The following is a 13,675-nucleotide window of genomic DNA, read 5'->3' as shown; positions in this document are numbered from 1 at the left end:
TATGGACTTTTCCTCCAGGAACCTGTCCAATCCTTTCTTAAAACCAGCTATGCTATCCGCTCTTATTACATCCTCTGGCAATGCATTCCAGAGCTTAACTATTCTCTGAGTGAAAAAAAAATTCCTCCTATTGGTTTTAAAAGTATTTCCTTGCAACTTCATTGAGTATCCCCTAGTCTTTGTAATTTTTGACAGAGTGAAAAATCGATCCACTTGAACCTGTTCTACTCCACTCAGGATTTTGTAGACCCCAATCATATCTCCCCTTAGCCATCTCTTTTCCAAGCTGAAGAGCCCTAACCGTTTTAGTCTTTCCTCATACGAGAGAAGTTCCATCCCCTTTACCATCTTGGTCGCTCTTCTTTGAACCTTTTCTAGCACCACTATATCTTTCTTGAGATAAGGAGACAAGAATTGAAAGCAATACTCCAGATGAGGTCGCACCAAGGAGCGATACAGGGGCATTATAACATTCTTAGTCTTGTTAACCATACCTTTTTTAAATAATTCCCAGCATCCTGTTTGCTTTTTTAGCTGCCGCCACACATTGGGCAAAAGGTTTCATCATATTGTCTACGGTGATACCTAGAGAATGACTGGCTGGGAGGGGATTTATTTATTTACATTCAGGTACTCAAGCATTTTCCCTGTCTGTCAGGGTGCGTTCACACTCTTTCTAATGTACCTGGGGCAACGGGGGATTAAGTGACTTGCCAGTGTCACAAGGACACACTGTTGTATTTTGCCACTATTTGACAAAGCATATGGCAAAATACAACGGTGCCTGATTTAGCCCTCCGAATGTTACAAAATATTAAATGTGACCCCTGATGTGTACTAGAGGCACAAGACTAAGTCTATGTTACCTGTGATAATCTGCTCAGAAACTGTTGAAAAATGTATATTTATGTAAATATCATATTTAATATACCACCTATGATACCAGCCCTAAGGTAATCAACAAAAACAAGGGTTAAAGCAAATGTTCAACAGAATAAAAAGGAATTTACTAAATTAGTTTACAGCATTAGTGACCTCATAAACACTAGAAACCAGCCGCCTCTGATCCTCTCCTCAAGTATAGGCAAAAAAGAGGTACTGGACAATTCCCAGAGAGGCACATGGGCTGCTTGAGAACTGGGATACTGTTCTTCAGAGAACAATTCACAAGGGGCCCTAGAGTACAACCGCAATCAAATCAGCAACTGAAACTGACCACTCGGTTTTAGCGGAAACTGAACCCCAAATTGGCCCTGCCTGACCAAAAAGAGTTCCCCTCTCAGACCTACTCTATCTGGGATCCCATAAAAAAAACTTCTCAAAAGATTAAATATCATTTAGAACACAGCGGTTTGTTTGATCTTTGGTCTGAAAAAATACGATCATGTTAGTCCATTCTATCAAGTTACATTGGCTGCCATTTGAGGCAAGAACATTGTTCAAGTTTGGTTGCATTTGTTTCAAGGCTTTATTCTGTCTGGCTCCAGTTTACCTATCCTCCCGTTTTGAATGGTATAAACCGTAAAAGATCACCCGAAGAAATCATTTGTTTGCTTACCCGGCTATAAATTCTTGTCGTTATATGAGATTTCTAGACAAATTATTTGCATTTCAGGCAGGCAAAATGAATTCTTGGTTGTGTACCATTATTTCTCAGGCTCAGTCTTATCTGTATTTTAGGAAGTTGCTGAAAATTGATTTATTTGGTAAATTTGTAAACTGATATTTTACCTCATGTAAATTTGTAATTCTGATTTTTCCTTGATATATTTTCATGTCAATTGTAACGTCACTGATTGTACAGTCCTTTTTGCTGCAACCCGCCTAGTAGAGAATGACACAGGGAAAAAATTTGTCCCTGTCACCACCCCGTCCCCATCCCTGCAACCACTGTCCCCACCCCGTCCCCATGACTACTTCCCCGCAGCATCCATACAAGCCTCAGTACTGCAATATTTAGCTTATTCCTTCCTTATAAATCAAAGTTCTGGTTGCTGAACTAGAGAAAGAGATGTTCAGCTGGCAAGGCTTTATTTATACATTTTTATCAACACAACTAATATACCACTTTATCCTAAAGCAAAAAAAATAAAATAAATATAATTTTTTTTTCTACCTTTGTTGTCTGGTTTCTGCTTTCCTCATCTTCTCCTCATTCATTTCCTTCCATCCAATGTCTGCCTTCTCTGTCTTTTCCATTTGCTCTGTTACTGTGCCTCTCCCTTCCATCTCTCCCTCCACTCCCACCCTAATTGGTATGCCACCCTTCTTCTTCCCTCCGCTCCCACCATAATCTAAAATCTCTCTTTTCCCCAGTTCCCTTTAGTGTCTGTTCCTCCCCACCCTACCTTCCCCAGTTCCCTTCAGCGTCTGTTCCTCCCCACCCTCCCCAGTTCCCTTCAGCATCTGTTCCTCCCCACCCCACCTTCCCCAGTTCCCTTCAGCGTCTGTTTCTCCCCACCCCACCTTCCCCAGTTCCCTTCAGCATCTGTTCCTCCCCACCCCACCTTCCCCAGGTCCCTTCAGCATCTGTTCCTCCCCACCCCACCTTCCCCAGTTCCCTTCAGCGTCTGTTCCTCTCCACCCCACCTTCACCAGGTCCCTTCAGCATCTGTTCCTCCCCACCCCACCTTCCCCAGTTCCCTTCAGCGTCTGTTCTTCTCCACCCCACCTTTCCTCCCTCCCTGCTTCTTAACTTCGCAGCAGGCAATTTCTCTAAAAGTGCTTCCTACCAGCAGCAGGAGCGTTGAAATCACGTGTTGCTGTAAGAAAGGTTATCTCTCATGCAACTTCCGGTTCCGGAAGCACTTTTAGAGAAATTGCCTGCCGCGAAGGACGGCTGCGGCAATCGGGCTCAGGTGGCGGCAGCGATCAGAAGGGATGGAGGGAGTGAGATGTTTGGGCTGCAATCGGGCGGCGGCAGCTATCAGTATGGAGGGAGGGAGCGCGATCAGTGACTGTGCGCGTTCCCTCCCTTCACTGCGGAGATAAGGCCATTCACCACTCCAGGGGCGGTGAATGGCCTTCTCCCTGTACCTGTGGCAACCACTTCCTTTCTCTCTCCCATTTTGGCAGGTTACCTGCGGCTAGCCATGGGTAACAGTCACCCGTGTCATTCTCTACCACCTAGAACTGTGGTGTGGTGGTATATAAGAATAAAGTTATTAGTATTATTCTTATTATTATGTACAGCGCTGCATACATCTAGAAGTGCTACAGAAACGATAAGTAGTAGTAACAGTAACTCCTGGAAAATTTAATGAAAACAGGAACAAAATTTGGCTTGGAAAGAAAACTGGTGAAAAGATACATTCAGTTCTGTGTTTTGTCTGTCTGCAGGTGGCAGTGATCACAAAGGGTCTGCTTACCGGAAGTATGCAGGTTTTGTGGGCCACACAACAGTTTGCTGCAGTGGAGTATCCATTTCTAGGATAGGGATGTTAACAAGCCGCATCACAAACATGTCTGGCTGGAATATGTAGAGACAGGATGTGGAAAAGCCCTAAGGTGAGAAAAGAAGGGGGGTGGGCGATACAAATCAACACGAATATGAAATTGAGAGAGAATTACATCCATCAGTCTAGGAGATACACAGAGACATAAGCGCACACTTAAAAAGGGACAGAGTATACGCTACACAAAGCGGGCAATTCTATAAAGGGTGCCACAATTTAGGTGACAAAATGTCATTATAGATTCATGATCAGCACAATGCATTTGGGTGCCCAGATTGATATTATAGAATGCTAGCATAAGTCAGCATGTCCACGCCTATATTTTGGCACACCCACTAACATTTTGTAGATAGCAGGTATAAGTGCACATGCCTAAATATAGTATCTCAGCATGTAAATAGCCTATGATCTATATACATAAAATGCTGACATGCCCAAGCAATTTCCACCCCTTGTCCACTCACATTATTAACTGTGCAAATGTCACTTAGATTTAGAGACTAAGGCTATAGATTTAGGGGGATGAGGAAAACTGAAGAGAAAATTGCAAACAGACTAGGAGAGCGTACAGTACTCTCTGTACTGAATGGCAAATGAGGAAGTCATGAAACTGTCTTAGCATTTCCCCTCGGACAGTACCATGTTAGGTTAAGTACCTTCATTTGGATTTTCTCATCATCTTTTGGCAGGTGAGCCGCTATGAACCAGTCTCCGGCTGCAGGGTTGCTGATATTCAAGAAAGTGGTGTTCTGCAGCATGCTAGTGAGGACCAATATCTTATTATAAGACGGACGGACTGATGTGCCAGGTGCAAACTGAGTGCCCAAGGGGTTAATTACTGGAGGAGCTCCATGACGAATATACCTAGAATACACAAGCCAAACATAACAGGACTATATTCTGAATTCCAACCCAGGTATCAGGATATGTAGTTCAGACCTCAAACTTTAGAGAAACATGGTAGAACAGAAGTGTCATTAGCACATGTAGACTAGATTTCAGATACTCCATCTACTGGACTTTTATCCTTCTCTGGGTACCTGCTTTTTAAATTTCCTCCTCTCCCCCTACCCCACTCAGCCAGTCAATCTCAATTCTGTTTTGTTCACTATTCAAAGTGGGACTCCTCTTTCTCCTGTTATCTTTACAATTATCTCCCTCTGTTTCCTCTTCATCAAATCTCAGCCTTGGTGGAAGTTCCAAAGGAACTGGAAAAGATTTACTCTGAAAAATGGAATAAGAAGGCAACAGGCCATCTTCATGAAAAAATAGCAAAACAAGGCTTTTTCTCCAAGCTCATAATTGTTAATGGACATAGTCTTATTGGGCTATTTTTAGCAGTATTCTCATGAAATGCAATTATCTGGTACCGGTAACATTGCTCAGTTCTCTCTCAGCTATAGCACAATCTTTTTGCTGTTTCACATGACTGACTGTTTTATGTGCATTACTTTGAACAATCATTCTGGGAAGCAGGTTATACATTTTATTAGGGCTGAAGATTTAGCCTGTTAACGCAGTAAAGGCCCTTTTCACAAAGTCATGGTAGCAATTCCTGGCATAGCAAATGCGATGTAGCCATAGGAATTGAATGAGCTGTGTCACATTTGCTGCAGCTTTGTAAAAATGGGCCCTAAATTTTTGAACACCAATTCAAAAATTTTATTGTGATTAACATGATTACCTGGTCTTCTACTCCTGTGTCTGAACCCAATGCTTTGCTGGGTCTGAAAGTGGCTGCTGTTAACAGTGTCACTGTGCTGCTGCCGCTGGCTCTGTTTGGCCTAGAAACAGGAAATTACATAAACTGATATAACTTCTTGTATCTGGGTTAGACAGAGCCAGGGGCAGAACACCAAGCCGACAATGAAGCCACTTTCAGACCCAACACAGGAGCAGGAGGTCAGGTAATTCAAGGAATAAGGAGGGAGAGAATTGCTGCACTGACCGGTGGGGGGGGGGCAAGAAGAAGGAAAGAAGCTCTAGACTTGGGACAAGAAAGGAGGTTAAAGAGAGGAAAAGCAGCACTGGAATCAGGGAGACAGGGAGCGAGAGAGGTGCTATATCAGGGGAAGGAGGGAGAAAGATGCTGCGCTGGATTTCGGAGGGGGCAAGGAGGGTGAGCAAGAAGGGAGAGAGGTGGAGCGTTGGCAGGGCAAGGAGGAAGAGAGATGCTGGACTCAGAAAGGGGAGGAAAAAGATCCAGTGAGGGGATTGAGGATGAGAAGGGGAGACTAGATACACAGAGGGAGAGAGACTGGATGTGAGGGGTAAATGGAAGGAAAGGAAAATGGGAGCCACTGGTCTGGAGGCAAGAGAAAGGAAAGACCAGGACACAGCCAAGATTGGTGAGGGCTGAACGTTATGAGTACAGAAGAAGGAAATGGGGAACTAGGTAGTAGGTGAAAGAAAGAGGAAACTACAAACAAACAAGTAATTTATGATTGATTTTGGGAATTTTCTGTGTTTGTTGTATTTTCTTTAAAAACATCTTGCAATTAATTGCTAATGCACAACCTGATTAATTGTGATAAAAATTTAAATCTTCCTGCAGCCCTACATTTTATATATATATTCTTTTGACCAGCTTCAGCAATGAACAAACTTATGTGAACATAACTTTATCTGGGCAGTTAATTAGTTAGCAGACTGAACATTAGAACTAACTGGGTGACTTCCAGCTTCATCCTCAGAACACCCCAGCACTGGATAGCAGCAAGGTGGTCTGAATAGATATTCAGCAACATTACCCGGATAACAATACGGAAAATCTAGATATGAACCCAGTCAGCAGGACTTATCCAGATAGGAGCCAAGCCTATCTGGATAAGATCCACGGAATATTGCTCCCTAAAGGGTTTTGAAGGTTCTCAATTGAGGAAAATCCTGGGGTCAGTTAATTATTTCCCACTGTCCCAGAGGAGATGGAACACACCAACCTCAGACTATTCCAGTGCAGAACAGATCTGGCAAGGCCAATACTACCTGTTCTGCTGTCCTTTGCAAAAGATTAGTAGGCTGTAACCTCCATCCCAAGGTGGATTTTCATGGAGTCCTTCTACAGGAGGATTAACCCTTTCCAGTTCTGTCTGAGAAGAACCCCTAATATGTGTGGGGGTCAGAGGGAGGGGGGAGGGGTGAAGTACAGGAGGGAACAGACCAGAGATAGAATATAGCACACAGACCCTCTAAGGGTGCTGCTGCACCACTTCCAACCTTCTCATGATAAGAGCCACACAGCACTTAAGAGATAAGTTCAATGCTTGCTGTGCTCATTCACACCCAACCTCAATAAAGGCTTAAGTTTTATGTCTGAGGATCCAAAATCTGAATTTATATCACTGACCTTTTTGGTAGATTATAGTCAAGTAAATGTATTGGACCCCTCGACAATCTAATATTTTTAAACAGCAAAAGTGTGTGAACACCAGTATGTTAGTCTCTAAAGCTAAAATATGTAATATTGATGTCAGTGGAGTGTAATTCAGTCACCAATAGACCAGCCAAACACTAAAACAACTATAACAGAACCCTGGCACTCAGTACTTGAGTTCCAACATGAAAATCTGAAGTAGAAATGAAGATCTGCAAGATTTTTGTGCTATTGCACCCAAAAAAAAGCAAAATGGAAATTGTCATGGTATTGAGGAAATAAATCTAAGACACGTATTAAACTATACAATAATGTCCTAAACAATAATGTTTCTAAACCAACTATTTCACGATTCATTGGCACTCATGCATTATACCAAACTAGCGCTAACTCCCAGGAGTCAAACTGTGGTAGCAACTCTCCCTACGAAAACATGGCAATGCAATTACACTTTGCTTCAACTAATTACACTTGCAATTACACTTGCTTCAACTAATAGTCAACCTGTCAATCAAATCAGGGAAGATTCCGGAAGACTGGAAGGTGGCAAATGTTATGCCGATCTTCAAAAAGGGTTCAAGGGGAGATCTGGGAAACTACAGATCGGTGAGTCTGACCTCAGTACCAGGAAAGATGGTAGAGGCGCTGATAAAGAACCGGGGGATAAATGGACAATACTCTGACTGGAAGAGCGTCACCAATGGGGTGCCGCAGGGCTCAGTGCTTGGACCTGTGCTCTTCAACATCTTTATAAATGATCTGGAAATTGGTACGATGAGCGAGGTGATTAAATTTGTGGACGATACTAAGCTATTCAGAGTAGTGAAGACGCAGGAGGATTGCGATGATCTGCAACGTGACATAAACATGCAAATGAGGTTCAACGTGGATAAGTGTAAGGTGATGCATGTCGGTAACAAAAATTTCATGCACGAATACAGGATGTCCGGGGCTGTACTTGGAGAGACCTCCCAGGAAAGAGACTTGGGAGTTCTGATCGACATGTCGATGAAGCCGTCTATGCAATGTGTGGCGGCGGCAAAAAGGGCGAACAGAATGCTAGGAATGATTAAAAAGGGGATCACGAACAGATCGGAGAGGGTTATCATGCTGCTGTACCGGGCCATGGTGCACCCTCACCTGGAATACTGCGTCCAGCACTGGTCACCATATATGAAGAAGGATCCAGAGAAGGGTCCAGAGAAGAGCGACTAAAATGGTTAAGGGGTTGGAGGAGTTGCCGTACAGTGAGAGATTGAAGAAACTGTTCAAAATACTGAAGGGAATAGACTTAGTAGATAAAGACAGACTGTTCACCCTTTCCAAGGTAGGGAGAATGAGAGGGCACTCTCTAAAGTAGAAAGGGGATAGATTCCGTACAAACATAAGGAAATTCTTCTTCACCCAGAGTGGTGGAAAACTGCAACGCTCTTCCGGAATCTGTTATAGGGGAAAACATACTTCAGGGTTTCAAAATTAAGTTGGACAAGTTCTTGCTAAACTGGAATATACGCAGGTATGGCTGGACTCATTTAGAGCACTGGTCTTTGACCTGAGGGCCACCGCATGAGTGGACTACTGGGCAGGATGGATCACTGGTCTGACCCAGCAGCGGCAATTCTTATGTTCTTAAGGCTCTGAACTGGCTGAAGTGAGGCTCATTCTGTTATGCTATGTGCAGAACTGCAGTGAGCAAAGGAAGTCCTAGCCATGAATTCTAGGCAAAGCAGAAAAAAAACCCAAGCGCCCACTCCTACTGCTGCTGGGGAAAGGCATGGGGGTGGACAGGGAAAGCATTGGTTCAGAAAGTCATCCACTGCTTCCTCAGACTTGGGGAGGGGGACGTATCAATTCAACTCTGTTGCCTACTGCTGTTACCAGACTTGCTGCATGAGAAACAGCCATCATTTAGCAACACTACATCAGAGTCCAATACATCAATATTAGTGGAAAAACTTCATCTTCCTCTGTTATTCGAACATGACATAGCTTTCTCCACTCTTTTAGACAAACAAATTTCAATTTTGGATTTGGCACCAAACTGGCTCAAATTTTGAGTTCAGCTGAAAATATAAGTGCACTTTTGGCTGAAACCAAAAACACTCTTCCTATTCCATGATCACTCTCTGTGCCCCCCACCCATAGGCCATTCTCTAGGCCTATCTTAAGAAACCCTAGTGGCTTAGTGACCTTTTTTGGGGCAGGAATGAAGCATTTGTTCCTGACTGGTGCTCCTGCTCCTTCAAAATGGCTTCCAGAACTTGCAGCAGCAGCTCACACAACTGCTGTGAGAGATCCTGGTGGCCCTATTAACACTGGAACTGGTGTAAACAGTAGCAATTTCAATAGGGCTGCTGGGATCTCCTGGGGCAGTCTCAGAAACCATTTTGAAGGAGAAACTGGCCATGAACAGAAGTGAATGGGGAACTTTCCTGTGACCACTATACACCAAGGACACAGGAAGGGACTGCTGTTGGGGGGGGGGGGGGGAGAGAGGAGGAGTCTGCTTTAAATAGTGCCCAAAACTTTTTTCCTACCCCTCCCACACCATTCCTTTCTATAGAAAAATAGGTGGAGAGGCAATGACATAAACAGATTTCCAATTTTAGAACTAGGCACATTGAGGATAATCAGAACAGGATAGTCTGCATTTTTTTAAACACTGACAGCTATGGGCAGAATTAGCCTCAAATATTTAGTGGGTTATGAGGCTTGTTTTCAAAGCACTTAGTCACACAAATTACCATAGGTTTCTATGATAATTTGTGTGTCTATGTGCTTTGGAAATGAGCCTCGTCTGCTGTTCTCTCTCCTTTTGCCACTTCTTTGCGAGTCTAGTTACTTGCTGCTTTAGCTTCAAAATATCAAAGTCTACATTGCTCAAAGTAAATTTTTATGGAATCTGCAGCTCTACATCACATAAGTCAGTCTGTGTATAACTAAAGGATAGATTTCAGAAAATTGGTAGTGAAACAGAACTTGTTTCTTCACAGCAATACAGAAGTCAAAAAGAGAAGTAGCAATGTACTAATGTTTAGCACAGGATTGTCCATCCTCAGTCTGAGAGCATCAATTTAGTCTGCTTTTCAGGATTTCTCCAATGGATATGCATGAGATTTGCATGCACTGCCTCAATTGTAAGCAAATAGATCTCAAGCATATTCATTATGGAAATTCTGAAAACCTGACTTAGTAAGGGCTGAGGTTGGTCACCCCTGGTTTAGCTCATCTACTGCATCCCCAAACGTCACTGCACACCACTAGGGGCTACCCTAACCAGCCCACTGAGCAGACTGGATGGGCCATAAGAACACAAGAATAGCCTTACTGGGTCAGACCAATGGTCCATCTAGCCTAGTATCCCATCTTCACAGAGGCCAATCTAAGTCACAAGTACCTGGCAAAAACCCAAATAGTGGGACAGAGTCAAATGGCGTCTGAGACGGACGCACGCACGCAAAGGACTCTCTGCCTAGGTTGAGTCAGGTGAATGCTACCACTAACCTGACCTCATTTCCTCATTTTCATAATGGGGAAGCAAAAAGGTTTGTTGCAGGCTGTTCCCTCCAGTGGCCATGACTCTCCAGCAGATTGTCCAGACAACTTTACAAAGACTTGTTCCGCACGGTGCACAAGAGTGACACTGGCACAGGTGGACCTTAGCATTGATAGGGCTTCTTTGAGCCCTAATCAACGACTGGCTCCCCTTCAGCCCAGATTAGTCAGTCCCATGCTGTAAGAGGAGGCCAGGTCTTCCGGAGAGGAAATGGAAACACCAAGCCCTGGAGGAATGTCTGAGGGACCCCATGTGGTTGAAAACCCGGATTGAGACATAAAAACAATCTCCAGCTTGAAGAAAGATGGGAATTCAGAGAAGAGAACTTACAGTATGAAGAGTTGGTGAAACCTGCCATCGTTAGTATGGAAGCTATCTGCAGGGCAATAGAAATTATGGACTCCAACCTGAAAAAAGCTGTAGCAGTTCTGAGGAATGATTCTGGTAAGATCAACTCTAAGCTGAATCTCTACGGTGAAATCCTGAAAGAGCATGGTGAGACTATTCAAAAACATGAGCAACAGATCAATCAAGTTAAAGATTTGCAATAGAGAATGACATGGGGAAAAAAATCTGTCCCCGTCACCGCCTCGTCCCCGGCCCACCATCCTCTGCACCTCCCCGTCACCGCCGTTCCCTTCACTGCCCCGTCACCGCCATCCCTTTCACCGCCCCATCACCGCCACTGCCATCCCATTCACCGCCACGTCACCGTCCCCGCTGCATCCATATAAGCCTTAGTACTGTAATATTTAGCTTATTCCTTTCTTATAAATCAAAGTTCCTGCTACTGAACTAGAGAAAGAGATGTTCAGCTGGCAGGGCTTTGTTTATAAATTTTTAACAACACAACTAATATACTACTTTATCCTAAAGCAAAAAATAAATATATAAATATAATTTTTTTTCTACCTTTGTTGTCTGGTTTCTGCTTTCCACATCTTCTCATTCAATTCCTTCCATCCACTGTGTGTCTTCTCTCTGCGTCTTCCATTTGCTGTTACTGTGCCTCTCCCTTCACCCCCCTCCAATTGGTCTAGCACCCATCTTCTTCCCTCCGCTCCCCCATAGTCTGGCATCTGTCTTCTTCCCACTCTGTCTTCCATATTTCCCTTCAGGGTCTGTTCCTCTCCATCCTCCTTCAATGTCTGTCTTATTCCTTTCCACCACCACCCTTCCCTCCCTCCTTTACCATCTGTTTCTTTCTACCACCCTTCAGCTCCTCTCGCGTGGCCTATCTATCTACCTTCCTCCCTCTTATTTTCATGGCACGTTACAAAGCCACTGGAGCCTGCGAGCTCGGTCCCTGTCCCATCCCCACAAACCATCTCGCTTCTGTGCTCCTATTTTCCCCATTTCTAATATCTCCCCTATGTATCTGCCATTGCCCCCCCCCCCGTGTCCATATACCATCCCCATGGCATGTCCCCTTTATGTCTCTGTCCCTATGCCCCATGCACATAATTTCCCCTCTTTCTGTTACCTTCCTGTGTCCAGATTTCCCCTATCTTCCTCTTCCATACCAGTGTGTCTCTTCTTTTCAACCCCATCTAACTTTTTTCCCTCTTTCTTCCTCCCCCCCCCTGCTTCTAGCATCTGGCTCACCTGCCTGTCCTTCCCTTTCTTTCCTGCTGTGGGTTTTTCTTTCCGTCTTCATCCCCTTGGCCCAGAATCCTTTTCCCTTTCACTCCCTCCTTCCAGTTTGAGCCGGGAACACGCGCGATCGCACGGTCCCCACAGCTGCCACCCGCCTGCCCAATCGATCCTAGTGTTTAGCCAGCTCTCTCCCTTCTCCTCACCTTAGTTTGTAGGGGTTTTTTTTCGGCGACCTGCACGCTTTCCCAAAGAGCCGCGCACGCGCGGCTGCTCAGTGTTCAATCTTCTGCTCTGCTGCAACTTCCTGTTTCCAGTTGCGTCAGAGCAGAAGATTGAAACTGAGCAGCAGCGGGTGCGCGGCTCTTTGATAGCGTGCGGGTCGCCGAAAAAGAAAACCTACAAACTAAGGTGAGGAGGAGGGAGAGAGCTGGCTAATCTCTAGGATCGATTGGGCAGGCGGGTGTGGGCTCCGGGTGGCGGTGAATGTCCTTGTCCCCGTCGCCGCAGCGACTGCTAGTTTTCATTCCCCGTTTTGGCAGGTTACCCACGGCTAAACGCGGTGGCCACGGGTAAACCGCCACCGTGTCATTCTCTAATTTGCAACTACATATTGTTAAAGAAATATCTGTTATTCAGAAAAAGCTGGAGCATATGGAAAATTTTCAAAGAAAAAATTACTTGAGAATTAATCTCAGCTTTTGAGATGGTTCTTAGGTATTTGTGTGAAATCTTATTAATTTCTGCTGAAAATTTACCACCAATATTAAGAGCACAATACTTGCCATTAAATCTAAACCAATTAGCTCTATACCAACTAGTAAAGCCGAGATTGCTGGAGGTGAAATGGACTTGACAAATTTCTTGGAAAATTCTCTGGAAGTGATTGTTGAAAGGACCACGCCGCTTGTGGTGACTTTTGCTCTTGAGTTTGATAGGGACTCGATTCTAAAAAACTTATTTTCAGACATATAAATGCTCAATTTTTAGGCTCAACAATACATGTTTTTCCAGATATCTCAAGTCTTAGAACGGAGAAGAAGGGATTTTTTGGTTATAGGCCTAGAGTCCTGTCTCTAGGTACCACATCTATTTTGAAATTTCCAGCAAAATGTTGTGTTGCTTATGGTGGTAAAAATGTTCCTTTTTTTGAGCCGAAACAATTGTTGAAATTTATTGTTGCTAGAGAAGGGGGTGGGGGTTCATAATTGGATCTATTGCTCCTCCAATAGAATAATGTGAACTGGCTGTTTCTTCTTTTACCATCCCCATTGAATAAAATATATTTTTGATTTTCTTCCAATTTTTACTTATCTTGGCTCTACATTTATTGTGGACTAAAAAATTGTTTCCGATGGTGGGCGATTTTCCCATTTTTGTATAAGTAGGTCATGGAGGCTTTATTGGACTCTTACTCTCACCAACTTGTAAATATCAACCCCTTCTTCTGCCTCACTCTCACTATTCTTCCTCTGAAGTTCACTCCATCGTCTATTTGCTCCTCTGTCTCTCATAAGTCCTTCTCCTCCTTCCACATTGACTTTGACTCCTGGCTCCCCTCCTTTCTTGAGACAAACAGGATGCCAGGGTGAGGGATACAGTTGGGGGAGATGGTTAATCTTCTGGTTAGGGTGGTGAGCAGGAGGGAGTAAGGTTAAGGATTGAAGGCTATGTCAGAAAAGTGGGTTTTCAGTCTGC

At 44.1% G+C, this 13,675-nt stretch overlaps 1 protein-coding gene across 1 annotated transcript in view; it reads right to left on the bottom strand.

Moving 5' to 3' along the window:
• The window catches only part of PGAP6 (post-glycosylphosphatidylinositol attachment to proteins 6), a 111,662-nt gene that overhangs the window by 54,586 nt on the left and 43,401 nt on the right, over nt 1-13,675 (bottom strand). Inside the window, exons 3-4 of the mRNA XM_033915134.1 lie at nt 4,112-4,319; nt 3,369-3,502 (exon numbers count right to left, since the gene is read on the bottom strand). Of these exons, the coding sequence (XP_033771025.1) occupies nt 3,369-3,502; nt 4,112-4,319 (342 nt within the window). The remainder of the gene's footprint in view (nt 1-3,368; nt 3,503-4,111; nt 4,320-13,675) is intronic.

This window comes from Geotrypetes seraphini, chromosome 11 (assembly GCF_902459505.1).
Source record: "Geotrypetes seraphini chromosome 11, aGeoSer1.1, whole genome shotgun sequence".
NCBI lineage: Eukaryota > Metazoa > Chordata > Amphibia > Gymnophiona > Dermophiidae > Geotrypetes > Geotrypetes seraphini.
The sequence above is the reverse complement of the archived record's forward strand: the minus strand, read 5'-3'. Positions and strand labels throughout refer to the sequence as shown.